The following is a 19,779-nucleotide window of genomic DNA, read 5'->3' as shown; positions in this document are numbered from 1 at the left end:
AGATGTATCCCGTCTTTTGTTGCATGGCCTGGTTCAGTGCATTTCTTATGTGCCCTTCAGGGATAAAGGAAGTATGGTGCATTCATCTAATTCATAACTGTGTTTACAGGCTGGGTGGCACTATGGGAGGTTAGCACATTACTTTGCTATGGTCAGTTCTGAATGCTTCTTCATAACAATAGCTGGAGTTGGAGGTGGTAAACAGCATGTCTACTTTGTACCAGTAGGGAAAAATCTGGGGATTATGTGCAGTAAAATTTACATTGTGTGAAAAAGCTCTGGTGCAATTACATTTCATATTTTATAACGTCATTACTCTGGGGGGACAAACTTGCTCACATCAGCATTCTTACAAGGAACCAAGGACCAATGGCTCATATACTGTAAACTACATGCACACTGGCAGTAAATGGAAAAATAGACAAAATAATTATAATAAGAAAAAAAAACAGCACTATCCTAAGGATGTATATAATCTGATGCAAACAACCAGAGCATGGTTCAAATTTTGTTTTGTTTTTGGTAGGAGACATAACAACACAACCAAATGAAAAGACAAAAAAAAGCTATTACATTGGCTAAAACACGTTAATACATTTTTTGTATCTGCCACTTAGGTAATTAGCAGACACCAATTTCAGCAGTGAGCTTTCAAACAAAATGTGTAACCATATCTCAACAAAGATTGCTAGATAAAATGTCCACTTAATAAAAGAACAAGCATTTGTCCTTACTGGAGAATCTCTGGTTCAAGTTCATTCATATCTTCTGAGAATACATACGGTGGATTGCTGATAATAAAATCCACAGCTCCACACTCACGGACCAACTGCTGTGAATCTGTCAAACAATAAACCAATAGTAAAATCCTTAAAGATGGAGCACATTGAACTAATCTACTATAAAACATTGTGTTCTTTCCCACGCTGAAGTTTGTTTTTTAACCTGAGATCTTATAAAAAATCTTTATTTTAATATTCCCTTTCAGGGTGAACATCATAACAAAACAGTTAACTTATAGAGTGCATGCAGTATTGATTTCACGAACCAACCTACTGGAACACTGTCAGGTTAAGTGATTTAAACAGGCCCGGCCTTAGGCATAGGCGAAGTAGGTGACCGCCTAGGGCCCCGGCATCCGGGGGGCCCCGAAACGTCTCCTTGGTCTAATTTTCACGCATTTCGCAGAGCTTCCAGGGGGGCCCTGGACCCCCCTTTCGCCTAGGGCCCCATAATACCTAAGACCGGGCCTGATTTAAATCAGATTAAGACATTTCACAGTTAACAACAACCGATTAAAATGAGTGTTTTTCCCATTACCACATAAGTCAATGAGCTTAACTGACCATCAAAAACAAAACTATCAAGCTATTTAAACAGTCAAGCACACATAAAAACAGAACGCTATAAACATTTAGCCATGGATGCAGGAGAGTAGCAGGTAGTATGTACTATGTAACAACAATTATTAAAAGAGTAAGCATCTGAACCCTGTCTGATAAGATTAACAATAACACAAAGTATAACTTGCCGAGCAATGTGGGCAGTGACAGGCAACGAAACAGTACAGGTCAGTTCAGTTATGGCATTGCATAACTGGTCAGCTGTGAGCCAGTTTCCCATACTGTAGTGAAAAGTACACTAATAAAAACAAATAATGAAAACCAGTAGATTGGTGTGATTAGCTGCCCTGTTTTTTCAGTTTTCTTAACGTTTTAGGCATAATTTATAAATGAGAAGTCGAGTTTTCATTTGACAATTCATTTCTAACATTGGTTTTTTTTTGTTTTGAGTTAGTTTTACTGGTGTTAAAAATTAATTGCTTTCTCCTGTAATGCCATTGTGTTTTCCATGGGTGCTGTATTTACCGTGGCTATGCAGGGACAACTAGAAGTGCATGGTGTGGGACATGAGCATTGTGATGGTACAAAGGTCAGCGTTATGCACTTCCTGGTTGTCCAAGATTGTGGATAACTCTCGTAAAACTCTGGTTTGTGACTTTTGTGAATCAGTCAGTTAGGGTTATGCCTTCTTGTTTCTGTCCATTGACTATGATTTTCTGGTTCACGTTTAGGATCTGGAGCTTTGGTTTAGGATTGATTTAATGGCTTTGAACTAGCTAGTTTCTAACAAATATTTATTTTTCCGTTTCTTTTATTTAACACCCCGAAGGTCTACCATCTAAAATCATCTAAAAATTTAACATTTTTTTCACCTTTGTTTGAAATAGTGACATCAGATGGCCACCTCTTACATCTGCCTGCAAATTACAAGGTATTTATCCCATTTTTATAGTACTATAAAATACTCCACCTACAGTATTTCTTTAGAAAAGCTAAGAGGACCTAGGTTTTTCACAAATTTATAAATCAACTTAACTTCAACTCAACTTTATTGTCATTCATCCACATACATAATATTGTATATGACTGAATGAAATTTCATTCCTTATAGTCCCCGGTGCATAGGCAAAACAACATACTATACATTTAACATACACCATAACATTACCAAAACCAGAGCGACAGTACAATATAACAAGACAAGTGTTGCAGGACTATAAAGCTTGAACAATGCTCAATATACTGTGATGGGCAACCACAGTCATAACCTGGCCAGGATGCCAATGGAATGGAAGAACTGTGGGAGAGAGCATCATTGAGGCAATACTTTCCCTGGAACACTAGAGGGCACCTCCTGGGTGGCTGTGGCAACAGAGATTCCCGTAGGGTGTGCTGGGAGTTGGAGTTTGGTGCAGCCCTCTTGGGCTCCATTTGGGGCCGCCAGGGGGAGCTGCAGGGCCTTATACTGGACTTCTATCTCACCTGGGAGTGATTCCAGATAATACTAATGAGACACCTGGAATACTCCCAGGACCTGAATAAAAGTGGTCACCTCACTCTATTCAGGGAGCCAGAGTCGGGAGGAGGTGGACAAAGTTTGCCAGAGAGGGAGTGGAGGTGGAAGGACGGTAGAGAGAAAGAAAGTAGAAGGACTGAGACTGAGAATGTATTATACTGTGATGCTTACGTACTGTGTAGTGAGGAGAGAGAAAATACTCCCCTATTGTAAATAAACCATGTGTGCTGTGTGACAACTTGTGTCTGCCTGTGGTTCTTGATACATATTAAAGTGCAAAGTGGCAGTACACAATTGGGGGAGTGTTATAGGGATATGGTACTAGGTGACATGTAGGAGTTCAGAGGTCTGACAGCTTGGGGAAAGAAACTGTTATAGGACTGGGCTGTTCTGGTTCTAATGCTGTGACATCTTCTACCTGACGTCAGGAGGTCAAACAATGCGTGTGATGGGTGAGTCTTGCACTCATGGACTTTGCTGCTCCCAAACCACACTGGGATACAGTTTGTCAGAACTCTGGTGGTAAGAATGTGTTGTGGCAAGCAGTTTTGCTTCAGTCTCCAGAGAAAAAAAAGAGGCATTGTTGTGCCTTCTTGACAACAAAGTTGGTGTTGATTGTCCAGGAGAGGTCATCAGAAATATACACCCCAAGAAACGTGTTGCTACTGACTCTCTCCACAGCAGAGTCATTGATGATTAAACAAAACATCCATCATTCTTAGAAATAAACCGACAACATCTATGTATTGTTGTAAAACCACACCTAATTTTAACTCTAAAAAGTACAAAGTAAAGAGGCGCAGAACATGACAAATGAGAATGAGAAAAGTATGTAATCCAGGTGAACAGTCAGCTGATATTCTTCTGAAATCAACAAACATCTCTTTTGTCGTATCAACATGTTGAGATTTTCGCTACACCATGTCACCAGAAATCCAACCTCCGCTCTGAAGGATGTGCCATTATCGTTGCTGATGAGGCCCACTATGGTGGTATTATCCATGAACCTCACAATGACGTTGGACTCAGACTTGGCGGTGCAGTTGTGGGTGAGCAGTGTGAACAGTAGTGGACTCAGCACACAGCCTTGGGGGGCACCTGTCCTCAACCTGATGGAATTAGATGTTCTGCTGCCAATGTGCACAGACTGTGACCTCTCTATCAAAAAGTCCAAAATCTAATTAGACAGAAGAGTGTCAAGGCCCAGCAGAGAGAGATTTCTCACCAACTGCTGGAGAATGATTGTGTTGAACACTGAGCTGAAATCAACAAATAGCATTCTGAGATATGTATCCCTGGTATTCAGGTGAGACAGTACAATGTGCAAGGTATAGGAGATGGTATCATAAGTGGAGCGATTTGGATGGTAAGCAAACTGGAGTGGGTCCAGAGAGGTGGGGAGAATGGAGAAAATTAAACTGAAATTGACGCTAAATGTAACTGGCAAGCAATAAAGAGACTTTAAGAACTGAACTAAAATAACATTGACTCTGCACATTACATTAATGTCATGTGGAGAGAGAACATGCAACTGTCTAAAAATAATGCAAGAAACCTCAGTTCTGCTTGATGCAAATACATGAATTTAGACATTTCTCTATGTCTAATAAAAACTTCATTTTCTCTTTCAGTACAAGTTAACTTTTCAATCATCCACTGTTCAATACTTGTGAATCAACCACTTAGGGTCATATGGGCAGCACAGCTTTACAGATCTAGCATGCTGGGTTCAAATTCTCTCTTATCCCAAAGCCTTGTGTATAACATTACCTGAGAATTCTAAAATAGCCCTGCATAAATAGGCTACATTTTGAGCTGGATTAACTAGGCTTAACAATGCTAGGTTTATGTTACTTCAAATTTAATTTTCCCTTGGGATTAATAAAGTATAATCTATCTATCTATCTATCTATCTATCTATCTATCTATCTATCTATCTATCTATCTATCTATCTATCTATCTATCTATCTATCTATCTATCTATCTATCTATCTATCTATCTATCTATCAAAGATGCAGAAGTATCACTGGGCTTGACAAATATGTAAAAATGAACGTCAGACTACAAAGTAAAACAAACATTTCTTGGAATTGTCTAATCAAATGAAGATGTGCATGCAAAAAACATCAGTTCCAAGTATGTCTTCTACAGAACTATATTTAAACTGAGATTTCTGGGTCACTGTCAGATATTACATTTAATGCATACTGCAAAACATTCTTGTAAGTGCATTACTAAGAATAAAGTCTGCCAGCCCAAACAGATCATTAAAATCATATGGTATGAAAGGTAGTGTTTAAGGTCGGGACACTAACTATTCTTTCATTAGAGGATATCAAAACATAGTGATTAACTCTAGCCAAAACTCCTTCAGTGTTAGGACAAAACTTTACCTGGATTACATACTTTCATACTCAATTGTCATGTTCTGCGCCTCCTTACTTTGTTCTTTTTAAGAGTTAAAATTAGGTGTGGCTTTACGACAATGCATAAATGTCGTCGATTTATTTCTAAGAATGATGAATGTTTTGCTTAATTCCCTAGCTTTGCTAAATTGTTTGTCATACATAATTAAATTCAGTCTCTCTTCAAAGGGCAAACACAGCAGGACAAAAACTGGCAGACTCTGAGAAAACCCTAAAGATTACATTAATGCTTTAGTTGCAGCTCACAGAAACTGCGTTCTGGAATTGAAGCATTCCTTTTGAGAACACTGTATTCCCACTTACAAAAATGAAGAAGGCATTTCCTAGAAATCAAAACCCAGCTGGGTTGTTTCTTTCCATTTCATCTGATGTGCTAAACATGATCTTGAGCCAATTTAAGTGAATTTTAAAATAGATTTAATAAGTGAAGTGCACTGAAAAAGTCCCTAAAAACCTTAATCAGTACATGATGTAAGAAAGCAGACAAAAGAGAGATTCTTACCCAACAGTATGTCCATCTGGAGCAGATTCAAGCGATCAGACAGTCCTAGTCTACAAGACAGAGTGTTTGTGATCAGATGTACATGAAAAGTTGTATGCAATGCTCTTAGCACCCAATGGAAACAGAGTTACCTGTCTGCATTCTCTCTAGTCAGATTTATAGCCTCTGCACTTTTGTCAACTGCGATGGCATTGATCTGAAGAAGAAAAAGTTGAGGATGACAATTAATAATAATAATAATAATTCATTACATTTATATTATCACCTCAGGCTAATTTAACAGCTGGAAAAAAAGACACAATCATATTATAAGCACAAGTCTTCTGAGATACAAACCAAACACCCAGACCTGATGAGAGACATGAAGATCTTTATTTCAAACTGATTACCAATCATTTTAGAGCAAGAACGGAGTAAAAAATTGTAAAAGGAGATGCACAAATGAAATTACTGCCTGAAAATGTGAGAGAAAAAAAGTGCACAGAAATTCAGAGGCCCGAATCTATAAAATAAATGACAGTATGGTGAGGATAATGCTTCTAGTTGATGCATCAATACTTCTCAAATTCATTAGTTTTTAATGCTTCATTTAAAAAAGTTTCAAGTTAACGTAATTATATTTACTAATTATGGCAACAGAGAGTGCTAACGTGTTGCTGTTGAATGACACAAGTAAGTAAGAATTTCACTGTAATCATGATAATAATGACCACATAAACCTATAAAGACAACATATGAAAAGAGAACTATTCACACTTCTGAGAGATGAATTCCAGAGGTAGGGACTTTGTCAAAGTTGTTAGAATTATATGAACAGGCCCAGAGGCTGGGGTGTGGGGGGACAAACAAGAGATGTAAACAGAGTTTGCTTAGCCATCCAAAATGAATAGGATGCAGTTTGACTCGGAAGGTTCAACCACAAGTGAGAAACCAAAGTTATTACTGGTACAGTGCAGCATGAACTGGCTGCTTGCCAGAAAACAAAACAGCAAAACTTAACATTGCCATTTGCATTCAAATAGATAGCAAGTAGGCCTGGGAGAGGAAATGACATTGTACAAATTAATCAAAATTCGCTGGAAGCCTGCATTAATGCTTAAAAATACAACTCACTGTAATCAACTGCAGAGTTGCACTTGCAAGTAAAAACAAATGTGGATAATGCAGAACTCTTGGCTGAAATAACTTTTTAATTGTTCAGAAAAAAAATGGAGAGGCTTTTAACACATAACTGTAAAACTGTAATATTTTATAAAGGATAGATAACAGTTACAAAATTTATGTAATTATCTGTGAACATACAAGATGGACTTAAAGGTTTTACCTCATAAGATTATCTTACAGTTTTTCTATCCAGCCAATGGCCTACCTAAGGAAGTATTTTGTGGAATTTGTTACTCCTGTAAACCATTTTTATAGTATAAACCTCTGCATTCCAAAAGACCAAAATATAATTATCCAATAACACATTTCCTGTTCTTCAAAACTGTTGAGAGGAACGAAGCCACCCAGTTCAAACACAGACCAGCATGAGAACAAAATATGGTCATGCTTCAAGTAAAATTATCGTATATACTCATGTTTAAGTTCTCCCGCAGATAAGTCAGGGCTTGATTTTACTGTATTTTATAATGTCGGTTGTATAAGTTGAATGTGGAAAACTCACGCTATTGGTCCAAGAGATTATGATATGCTAACGCTCACCTGAGAGAGTAACCATGGAGCACACTGCCTTTTTGTTTCAATGTATTGTTCCTACGTGACCACACGGTAATACCCGAACTATTCTGAAGCGACGTTTGCACTGATTTGTGTTTTTTGTATCTCACACCCTCATACACCTTTATCGTAAGAGCATCCCTTATCTACGATGGAGCATTCGATCAGAAGAAAATATGAAGCTGGTTTTAATTTAAAAGTCATTGAAGTGGTGAAAGAAATTGGTAACTGCGCTGCTGCGACAAAGTTTGATCTGTCTGAGAAACTGATGCGAGATTGGAGGAAGCAAGAAGATGTAAAAAAAAAAAATGTAGCTGTCGTATTTTTGAACAGGCGCGTATAAGTTGGGGTCTGATTTTATGACCGATTTTTTCGGGTTCCAGGACCCGACTTATACACAAGGATATACAGCAATAAAATGTCAAATCCACTCTGTGTGAAAAACAAGGTGGGCATCCCCACCTTAGATGACATGTAAAATATCAAAACTAACTGATTCAGTCCAAATGGAAATAAAATGCCACCTACTCAGTAAACTTGACTGTACAAATGACGTTTTTTTATTACATATAAAAATGAGTAATCAGGAGATTAAGACACTATTGACAGCTGTAAAACTCACCCGTGGCAGAAGATGAAGCAAACTGAGACAAATTGCACCTGAGCCACAGCCAACCTCTAAGAAAGTAATTTCTCGAAGTGGGCCGACACTAATGACAGCTTTCTCTCGGGAGAGGAGATCTTCTTCAACAAGTACCACAAGTTCCTGAAACAAAATAAGCTATAATTATATACATATAAACATTCAATGAAGGAAGGTCTACAGGACGGTAGTAAGACCAGCTATGTTATATGGGTTGGAGATGGTGTCACTGACCAGAAAGCAGGAGACAGAGCTGGATGAGGATGGATAGGATTAGAAATGAGTACATTAGAGGAACCATGGACCTTGAGATATCCAACGTCCTAGCCGGAGGATCAGCTTTGAACAGCTGCTCAAAGTAGCCTGCCCAGCGGGTCACAACTGCAGTGTCACCTGTAAGGACCGTTCCATCAGCTGCCCTGACTGCGATTCTTAAGGTTGATCCTCCAATTAGCTGTGAACCACCCAATCTCATTGAGATTGCACAGGTGGTGAACCAGCTGAGGGGGGAAAAGGCTGCAGGGATCTGTGGTATCCGGGGTGAACTTCTCCAGGCTGGTGGTAAGGCTGCCCTCAATAGGATCCGTGATCACTTGCTCACCTACCAGCGACCGGAACAGTTCTGTTTTATGCCTAAGAAGTCTACCATTGACCGCATCCTGACACTAAGGGTTCTCATAGAGCGCAAATGTGAATATCGGCAGAGTTTCTTTGTAGCCTTTGTCGATTTTCGCAAAGTGTTCGGCTCAGTTGATCGAGCTGCACTGTGGGACATCCTGAGGGTTTGCGGGATCCCTCCCGAGGTTGCTGGATATCATGGGTGGCCTGTACACTGGTACTGTGAGTGCTGTGCAGAGTGGAGGCAGGACCTCTGCGTTTTTCCAAGGTGATTCTGGGGTTCATCAGGGGTGTGTTCTTGCTCCTACTCTGTTCAATGCTTGTAAGAACTGGGTGTTGGGCAAGGTCGTGGGGCCCAGTGGCTGTGGGGCATCTGTTGGTGAAGAAAGGTTCACGGATCTTGACTTTGCTGACGATGCTGTGATCTTTGCGGAGTCAATGGAGGCTCTGATCGGGGCGCTCGAGAGACTGAGTGAGGAGTCTGAGTGTCTGGCTTGCGAGTGTCCTGGATAAAAACCAAGATCCAGGCCTTTAATGACCTCTTGGGCACAGCCATCAGCAGTGTGTCTGTTTGTGGAGAGAGTGTCGACCTTGTTGAGAGGTTTACTTACCTTGGCAGTGACATTCATGTCTCTGGTGACTCTTCCTGTGAAGTCAGTAGACAGATTGGGAGAGCATGGGGGGTCATGAGGTCGCTGGAAAGGGGTGTGTGGCGCTCCCAATATCTATGCAAAAGGACGAAGGTCCAAGTCTTTAGAGTCCTGGTGCTTCCTGTCTTACTATATGGTTGTGAGACATGGATGCTATCCAGTGACCTGAGATGAAGACTGGACTCCTTTGATACTGTGTCTCTCCAGAAAATCCTTGGGTACCATTGGTTTGACTTTGTGTCGAATAAGCGGTTGCTCATGGAGTCCCGAATGTGGCACATTACCTGCATTGTGAAGGAGCGTCAGTTACGCCACTACGGCCATGTGGCGCGTTTCCCCAAGGATGATCTGGCTCATAAGATCCTCATTGTTGGGGACCCAAGTGGCTGGACCAGGCCAAGGGGTCGCCCATGTAACACCTGGCTGTGGCAGACAGAGGGTCATTTTCGGAGGGTAGGACTGGGCCACGTGTCTGCCTGGTGGGTTGCCAACCGGGATCCCGAGCTGTTTCGACGTGTAGTGGGTGTGGCAACACACTGTACCAGTGCATGCTCCCCAACTTGACTTGACTTGACATTAGAGGGTCAGCTCAGGTTGGACGGTTTGGAGACAAAGTCAGAGAGGCGAGATTGCGTTGGTTTGGACATGTGCAGAGGACAGATGATGGGTATAATGAGAGAAGGGTACTAAGGATAGAGCTGCCAGGCAAGAGAGAAAGAGGAAGGCCTAAGCGAAGGTTTATGGATGTGGTGAGAGAGGACATGCAGGTGATAGGTGTAACAGAACAAGATGCAGAGGGCAGAAAGATATGGAAGAAGATGATCCGCTGTAGCAACCCCTAACGGGAGCAGCCGAAAGAAGAAGAAGATATAAACATTCAATGAAAACTGTTAGTAGCTATCATTTAAGGACTAAGTAGTAGAGACCAACTGTGGTGTTACGGCTTCGGACAAGGAATCTGATTTCAACTCTACCTAGCAGACAGTCTCATCTTCCTCTTTTGACTTGATTGAATGTAATAAACCATCCCAACAGAACCCTTTAGATTATGATAGTTTTTACAAAAGAATGAGGCACATAGTAGATTTTGAGCAGCACAAAAAAAAATGGTGTAAATCACAACCTCTTTCAATGGTGTAAATCACAATGATGCCAAGGCACCTCGACTCAGAATTGATTGTATTTATCTGGAGAGTAAATTTTTTTTTCTACTTTTTGGTTTTTCCCTTTTAAAGTTTGTGTGATTGTTTTACAATTGAATGTTTAACCTTCAAATAAATAGAAAAAAGAAAACAACAGATGAGTCACTCAGTTCCTGTCTGTATAAACTGCTGACAAGCAATCTTAGATCAAGGTTCTTACTTGCAATAAGCAGTATTGTCTCTCAGTTGTTTGGTTCTACTGTACCTCATTTGCAAGGCCTTCTCTTTGCTCTTTTTTCATTTTTCAGATAAAGATGGTAGGTACATTTATCTCAGGGCATCAGAACGACTAGCGAATTGTGAACAAAAATAGGTCAGACCATATTAAATAAAGAGGTTTCTTTTATCTGCAAATGATTGTGCTTCTAGTGCACACAAACACCCAAAAGAAAGGGAACAGAGATAAAATACCAAACCTGTTAAAATAAATGTGTTGTTACAGGCAATGCAACCCTTCCATTTTCCTCCAAAAAGCTAAAATCATGCATGTAAATAATTTGATATTTTAATATTAAAATTACTCTGATGAACATTTATAATCAGTCCCTAGAGTTCAAGGGTTACCACAAAGTGATCTGGCTTACATATTGCTGTATTTTACAAGCCCCAGCAATTACTAAACGACTTTCCATCAAATATACCCAAAGTGCTGGCACACACTCTGTCCAAAAATCTCTTAAACTTGAATATATCTCTTTTACTGCTGAAGCCTAAGCATATCGATTACCTCGCTCTGCATCATTTGGTGAAGGCAGGGACCTAGTAACCCTGTGACATGCAGCCTAGGTGACTCTTGATAGATTACTAATAATCTCAAATGCCTCTGTATCAGAATGGGGTCCGCTAAATAAGATCACGTTACAAGTTCAGTCTCACGATATTCCATATGAGCCCATCATCAAAAAGGAAGCAAGATCTACAGTATATGTACATCTAATATGACTATGGAAATTGAGAGTTTTGATCTATTTTTTGAGGAGACTAATAGCCTGAACTTCACAACCTTAAATGAATGTCAATTTCTGTTTCACCTATCCTGTATTCATTCTCCAGAGTATATGATCAGCCACACACCACCATCTTTGTGAGCAATAAAGCCGGAAAAAGAATATTGAACATTTCCCTGCTTGTCTGCATTTCTGAAAATTGTCATAGCTGCCAATGACCAAACATCCACAGTTGCCTACATATATATCACAATTTAAGACTATCTTCATCTGTGAAAATTGTTTAATTTTCTCCCTGTCAAACACGTATGATTTTAAGCTAATATAATGCTGTTTTATTGTTCAGCACTGTAGCCTTAGACAATATTTACCATAGTGATATCTAGGTTCTGTTTTTAAAAACAAATCTTTTCTAGTTTCACATTTAAATTCCATAATGGAATATATTGTTAATTTAATAATAGGCCTTCAGGGAACTAAGCAAAGCCAAGTCGGAAGAAAGCATAATAAAAAAAAAATGTTTAAACAGGAGGATTTGTCTAGAATTAAATTTTTGGATCAGCTGCTGGAAAACCACAAGCAAAAAAAAAAAAGTAATTTGCGCTTAAAAGGACGATTATGTTAAACAGAATCTTCAGTGGGGGGCGGCACGGTGGCGCAGTGGGTAGTGCTGCTGCCTCGCAGTTGGGAGACCTGGGGACCCGGGTTCGCTTCCCGGGTCCTCCCTGTGTGGAGTTTGCATGTTCTCCCCGTGTCTGCGTGGGTTTCCTCCGGGCGCTCCGGTTTCCTCCCACAGTCCAAAGACATGCAGGTTAGGTGGATTGGCGATTCTAAATTGGCCCTAGTGTGTGCTTGGTGTGTGGGTGTGTTTGTGTGTGTCCTGCGGTGGGTTGGCACCCTGTCCGGGATTGGTTCCTGACTTGTGCCCTGTGTTGGCTGGGATTGGCTCCAGCAGACCCCGTGACCCTGTGTTCGGATTCAGCGGGTTGGAAAATGGATGGATGGATGAATCTTCAGTGCTGACTATGATGGCCATACATAGGCTGGCCTTTCTAATTTAATCAATTTTTAAGAAGTATGCAATGTCATAAATAGTATACATCTCCTCATATTCTGTCACATTGTATTGTTTTACAATGTACATCCATCATATACTGAGTCCACTTAATCCAATATGGGAGTTGGGAGGAGACAGAACACAATATTATTAAGCACAAGTCAGGAATTAAACCTTGATGGGGAACCAATACATCTCAGGGCATACACTTACATGCACATCCACACTGATTCACATCATTCAAAGTAATCATTTAAGATAATCTGTATTTGTTTGTAACCCAGACTACAACCTACATGGCCAAAATGTACAAATATATCAAATGCAGTGATCAGTCCATTTTTTAAAAAGAACTTTGAGGTAGCAGAGCCAACCACTGTTCACTGTCCCAAGTCTTCAATACTGATAAACAACTGTAACCTACTCAAAACAAGACTTTTTTGTATTGATCAATGCCACAAAAAGTCTACTGGTAAGATAAAATCAAGTGATTATCCCCTCGGCAGTAAAATGTTAAACGGCGTGTGGTTAAAATCAATGATATTCAGAAGTCAGATAATTATGATTTTAACTCACTTAAGTGCAGTTAAAGTAAGTCACATTTTTGTTTAGTGTAGCTTATGATAAAAATTACATCAAGATGAAAGAAAAGAATTTTCAAAAACACAGGGTGAGACAAATAAAAGGCATCTGTCAGGAGAAAGGTGTTTAAATTCAACTGATCTACCCATTTTGAAACATGTTTAATTTAGCTCAGAAGAGGAAATTATGAGGCTCAAGGAATCCATTGCAGAGCACACTTAATCACTTACCACACTCACTCACACTGTGCCAGTTCTAAGTCACTAGCTAGCCTAATATGAATGTCTCTTAGATATACAAAGAAAAAAAATCCCTCGACAAAGGGAGATGACTAGGATTTACAGCCAGGACTCTGGTGCACCCTGCGGTGCTAACCATGTCTTATATACTGTATAAACATCTACGCATCGAAGTGTGTCTGTCTGTCTGTCCCCATGAGCATGAAGCTCAAAGAGCCAGCAAGGCGGCCTCAAGGTAACGAGTTGGGAGAAGAAACAAGTATGAGGCTACAGCATGAAGCTGAAAGAAAGCGACTCCGTTGCCAAAGTGAAAGACAATCTCGCTTAGCCACTAATTTACAAGCAAGGCGGGCACATCAGCAAAACAAAACCTCCGAGGAGAGAGAAACTTGCTTAGCCGCTGATACACAAGGGGGGCGAGCACGTCCGCAAAACAAAACTGCCAACTCTGCATTTCATTTTTTTTCTGACAATTTCAATAATTTCCAGGAGCACAGGCTTACACAGCTAGTATGATATAAAAGGTATTCGAAAGTCCCCAAAGCACATACAGTTTACAATAAATGTATTGAGAAAGTATGACACAACAGTGAGGCTACAATATTTCATTCCTGTGACAAATCAAAATGGATTGTACTCTTAAAAAGTCCAAAATGATTAACTGTCCATATAACACCTATGGTGCTGCAGAAATCTTTGCTTTAAAGGCACTACTGAAAAGGCTTGCATAATAACATACCATTGACTCAGAGACAGAATTGGAAAAGCTTCCTTGGTTTGATGAAACCAGAACAGACTGATTTATCTTCAGCTTTATGCAATGACTAGCACAAGAAAATGCCTCGTGCTATCTTGACCTCCCCTACTGTAACCCTTGGTGTCAGAGCAATCATGTTATGGGGATGTTTACCAGTCTGGTAAAAACAGCAGGCAAAATAAATAAATAAAAAGTCTAAGAGGAAAACCTGCTGCTGTCTACAAAAAATCTAAGGACTTCAGAGGATGCATCCAAAGAAGGACAACAACCCATTTAACACTGTAATGATTTAATAACAACAGCAAACACAGTGACATTATCATTTTTAGTTCAAACCTTAATCACAAATTTAACAAATGTTTGGTCATTAATACACCTCCTTCGAGCTTAAAGGAGCTTGAACCAACTTGAGAAAAGGACGACTTGCAAAGCAAACAATGTCCAGATTTCCAAACTCTAACTATGGCCCTGAAGGGACATTAGCTTACACCAGGGGTGGGCAAATTCATTCCTGGAGGGCCGCAGGGTTTTTGTTCCAACCCAGTTGCTTAATTAGAAAACAATCCTTGCCAATAATTACATTTCATGGCTTGTTAGTGCTTTAACTCTGCTATGTCAAGTCATTCTCATATCCTAGATTTTTTTTTTTCCATTCTAAGGATATCATCCAAATACTTTGAAGCGTAAAACGGATGGGTAATTTTCAATCCTTCACTTTTTTCTCTTCTCTTTCCTTCCAAGTATTTAATTAAACCAAATAGTGCACGGTAAATACACACAGGTGTAAATGGTAACAAGCAAAATGGATAACTGCTGGTTTCTTTTGTCATTTGCATCTTATTGATAATAAGGAGCAATTAAAAACCAAGAATACAGCTGTTTAAGACTTAAATAAGCAATAAGGGTTCATAATCTTAACGAGGTGTTTCTAGAGCAATAAGTGCTTTTTATTAAGCAATTGGGTTGGAACAAAAACCTGCAGCCACTGCGGCCCTCCAGGAATGAATTTGCCCACCCCTGGCTTACACAGTTTAGAAGAATGTACAGAGTACTGATTTTTTTTACTGATTTGACTTTTTAATATCTTTGTAGTTTTGAGAGATGGTGGTAGATATTAAATACACCTTATATGGAAAATTTCTTCAGACTCTCTGTGATAGATTCATCTGGCAATAATGTTATTACCTGTAATTTACTTACTTCATTTATTCAACCTTTTATTTACAGAGTACATAATCCCAAAGAATAGTAACCAAAATTGTATGTTTGTTTAGATCAAAAAGGGGAAAAAGAGCAATCAAGCAGCTTTTTAAAATGTTCCATCCACTTACTGTAGCGTGTGTGTCATCTTTCACCGTGATTGCTTTTACAGAAGGTCATAGCTTCGTTTGCACTCTGCTGCACATCAGCTTTAGCAAACTTGGACAGGAGTGCTAGAACACATGTAGCTCATTTTCTTCAGTGCAGACAGGACACATTCTGTATGCTGTACATGGTACTGTACTTCTGAGAAATGAACGCTGTGAAAGCCTCCACTGCGTAGAATTTCTGTTGGGCGGCTGAAAGGTGGCATATACTGTACCAAGAATTTTGAAAAGTGAAAAGCCACAACCTCCTGCCCCTCCTTAATTGCTCACATCCTGTTTGTAAAATTACTTTGCATCTTGAACGTTGTTCAGACAAGATGTTCCATGGAGAGGATTACATGCAGATCTTTATTTGGCACTTTCTGTTACTGCACACTGCAATGACCTAAGCTGTTTAATAGTTTTGCCTCTGCTAAGAATATTCTAGTTATGTGCATTACTTACTAGAGCCCATTGCACACAAGCCTTAACAAGCAAAAGTTTGAACAACTTAATTTCCCCTTTACTTTCCACTCAGTGTTTCAAATAGCAAGTCTGAACATAAAGTAGTCTTTTGAGTACAGTAGAACAATAATAATGTTATAGTGGATTTCAGATGTTGATGTATTACAATCTCAATATGACAAGTACAATGGGAATTTTGTAAGAGTGTGGATGCAAAGACTAAAATTGTTAAGTTTAATTTTGGTAGAGCAAATTTTGAGCAGATGCATCAAAGTCTAAGGAGGACAGACTGGGATAAGCTTTTAAGTGTGGAGCAGTGGAACAGGTTTAAAAATGTTTTACATGTAATGCAGGACAGATACATACCTAAATTTGGAATTAATAGGAAGTTTTACAAAACTCCACAGTGGGTTAATAAAGAGTTAAAAAAGAAGCTGCAAAGGAAAAAACAGACAAATAAGGTGTAACGACTAATAACTCCCAAGGAGAATTGTAGGGCATATAAGAACATGAGGGCAACCATTAAATAGGATATTAGGGCGGCTAAAAGACAGTTGAAGAGGAATATAACAGATAAGGCGAAAGATGACTTGATTCTTTTAGTATGAATTATTATTATTATTATTATTTTAGTAGTAAAAGAACAGTCAAGGAGGAAGTGAAGTATATTAGGAATAGTAAAGGGGAATTAAAAGATACAGACAGTGAAATAGCAAATGCTCTAAACTTGCCTTTTTCTGAGGTCTTCACAAGTGAGGAAGTGAATAACCTCCCAGCAGCAACAGGGATTACTAAGGAGGTTATGGGTGATTTAGAAATTGTAGAGGGAGAAGAGCGGTTCAGATTTAAAGGGCTGAAATCAAACAAATCACCAGGACCAGATAATATTTACTCTCGAGTTCTTAAGGAGGCTAGCAAGTACGTAGAAAAACCCTTGACACATATTTTTAGGAAGTCACTGCACACTGGGGAGATTCTAAAGGACTGGAAAATGGCAAATATTATCCGGTTATATAAAAAGGGTGACCAGGCAGATCCAATCAACTATAGGCCAGTAAGCTTAACATGCATCACAGGAAAAGTAATGGAAGGAATTATTAAGGATAAAATTGAGCAACACATGGCAAGTACGGCAGTTTTTCTGAGCAGTCAGCATGTGTTCACAAGAGGGGGGTCGTGTTTTACTAACATGCTAGAATTCTATGAGGAGGCAACAAAAGGATATGATCAAAGTGGAGCATATGATATTATTTATCTTGATTTTCAGAAAGTATTTGATAAAGTGCCACATGAGAGGTTGGGCCTCAAACTAAAAGAAGTGGGAGTTCAGGGTGTACATGGGTACAGAATTGGCTCTGACACAGGAAGCAGAGGGTTATGTTGTGAGGAACCTCATCAGAGTTGGCTGATGTTAAGAGTGGTGTTCCACAGGGGTCAATGCAAGGGCTGTTGCTATTTTTAATATATATAAATAATTTAGATAGGAATATAAGTAACAAGCTGGTTAGGTTTGCAGATGATACCAAGATAGGTGGATTGGCAGATAATTTAGAATCTGTTATATCATTACAGAAGGACTTGGACAGCATACAGGCTTGTGCAGATTTGTGGCAGATGAAATTTAATGTCAGTAAATGTAAAGAATTGCACATAGGAAGTAAAAATGTTAGGTATGAATACACAATAGGAGGTCTGAAAATCAAAAGTTCACCTTATGAGAACGATTTAGAATTCGCAGTGGAATCTACCATATCACGTTCCAGGCAGTGTTCAGAAGCCATTAAGAAGGCAAACAGAATGTCAGGTTATATAGCACCCTGATGTGTGGGGTACAAGTTCAAGGAGTTATACTCAAGCTTTATAACACACTGGTGAGACCTCATCTGGAGTACTGTGTGCAGTTACGGCCTCCAGGCTACAAAAATGACAGAGCAGCACCAGAAAATGTCCAGAGAAGAGCAACTAGGTTGATTCCAGGGCTACAAGGGTTGAGGTATGAGGAAAGATTAAAAGAGCTGAGCCTTTTTAGTTTAAGCAAAAGGAGATTAAGAGGAGACATGATTGAAGTGTTTAAAATTATGAAGGGAATTAGTTCAGTGGATCAAGACTGTTATTTTAAAAATAGTTTGTCAAGAACACAGAGACACAGATGGAAAGGTTGATAAGGGTAAATTTCGCACAAACATTAGGAAGTTTTTCTTTACACAGAGAACCATAGACACTTGGAATAAGGTACCAAGTAGCGTTGTAGACAATAAGACTTTAAGAACTTTACAAACTAGACTTGATGTTTTTTTAGAAGAATTAAGTGGATAGGACTGGCAAGCTTTGTTGGGCTAAATGGCCTGTTTTCATCTAGATTGTTCTAATGTTCTAATTGTACTGTATAAACTAGGTCTCTTTACAAATACAGATAGTTGTCGACTTACGACTAGGTTCAGTTCCAATGGACCGGTCGTAAGTCGATCTGGACGCAAGATGGTCCGGTATATGTATTTAAACCGGACCGTATGTACAGTACCCTATAATAAGTCCCTTAAGTCATATTGTTCATTTTATATCCTTTTTTATGATTATTTGTAGCACATTGTGTATATTTTCTTTCAATTTTTTGTCATTTTTTTTTATTTTGTTTTATTATTACTGTTACAATGAACAGGGTCACGTGTCCTTTCTTCGTGTGTGTTATGTTACATCATCACTGTGAGCCTCCCCAAGTGTTCCTTGTGTTACCTGTGAGAGGAGAAATTATACTAGCAGAGTCTGAGTACTCGTATGTTTTCTGTTTTAACATTTCAGCTTTTAGTAATAAATAATAACAGATAAAGGAGTTCAGTGTGGTTTCATTACCCCTTTGTGGCAGTTAACACAAAGCGGCAGATCGTGAGTCACAACACAGAAGCGTCGGAGGTTAACCAGATTCAAAGCCAGAGTGCAGCAGTTCAAAGTGTGCGGTGAATACCGGTAACAATGGGATAACTTACAGTCGCACGCGATTGCATTTGCTTTCCTTCCTCCCTCTTACTGTTTGATCACCTTCATTTTTGTGTTGAGATCAATTGCCTTTTTTCCTGTAATTGTAAGGCAAATGTAACTGAACATAGTGGAAAATATTGCAGGTAATAAACTGAGATTGAGGTAAATGAGTCATGGCATACAGAGCTGGCGTGGTGAAAACTGTCATTTACCCATGAGACGGGGTTGCGGTTCTAAGTCAAATGGTTGTAAGACGCATAGGTCGTAAGTCGACAACTACCTGCATTAAAGTTTTCTAAATTACTTGCCTCAATTAAAGAAATTTCTTACTTGAAAGCTAATTTTTGTTTGTAGGTTTTCCACTTTTAAGTTGATGAGCATTATACAGAATGATAAACTCTTTTGCTATCTCTGCCAGGAATGCAAAGGTTTTAGAATCTGGCCTATTGAATTTTGGATTTCCCCCAACACTTAGGTCAAATCAAAGCCTAGTTAAGAACAAACCAAATATTTTAGTATTGTTAAGTGCCTGTCTTTTGCCCAGTATTAATAAAGCAAAACATAACTACTCTGCATAACTACTGTATATATAAACCAGTGGAACAGTTTAAAGCCACTGTCTTACCAACTACAAAGTTTCCAAGAACTCTGTTCAGCAAGGCTCATCATCCACCCTACTTCCTGCAATACTATTGATTTATGTGATCATTAAACTCAAAAACAACACTAAAAAAATGCAAGATTCTTTTTATCTCCATTGGCTTCACACACTAATTTCATAAGCATTAT

At 39.1% G+C, this 19,779-nt stretch overlaps 1 protein-coding gene across 2 annotated transcripts in view; it reads right to left on the bottom strand.

Moving 5' to 3' along the window:
• The window catches only part of hemk1 (HemK methyltransferase family member 1), a 63,051-nt gene that overhangs the window by 21,494 nt on the left and 21,778 nt on the right, over positions 1-19,779 (bottom strand). For both annotated transcript variants that reach the window (XM_028824860.2, XM_028824861.2), the window contains exons 5-8: positions 8,131-8,274; positions 5,921-5,985; positions 5,790-5,839; positions 735-840 (exon numbers count right to left, since the gene is read on the bottom strand). In XM_028824860.2, the coding sequence (XP_028680693.1) occupies positions 735-840; positions 5,790-5,839; positions 5,921-5,985; positions 8,131-8,274 (365 nt within the window). The remainder of the gene's footprint in view (positions 1-734; positions 841-5,789; positions 5,840-5,920; positions 5,986-8,130; positions 8,275-19,779) is intronic.

The sequence above is a fragment of the Erpetoichthys calabaricus genome, chromosome 18 (genome assembly GCF_900747795.2).
Source record: "Erpetoichthys calabaricus chromosome 18, fErpCal1.3, whole genome shotgun sequence".
NCBI lineage: Eukaryota > Metazoa > Chordata > Cladistia > Polypteriformes > Polypteridae > Erpetoichthys > Erpetoichthys calabaricus.
This window is presented reverse-complemented; position numbering and strand designations above follow the sequence as displayed.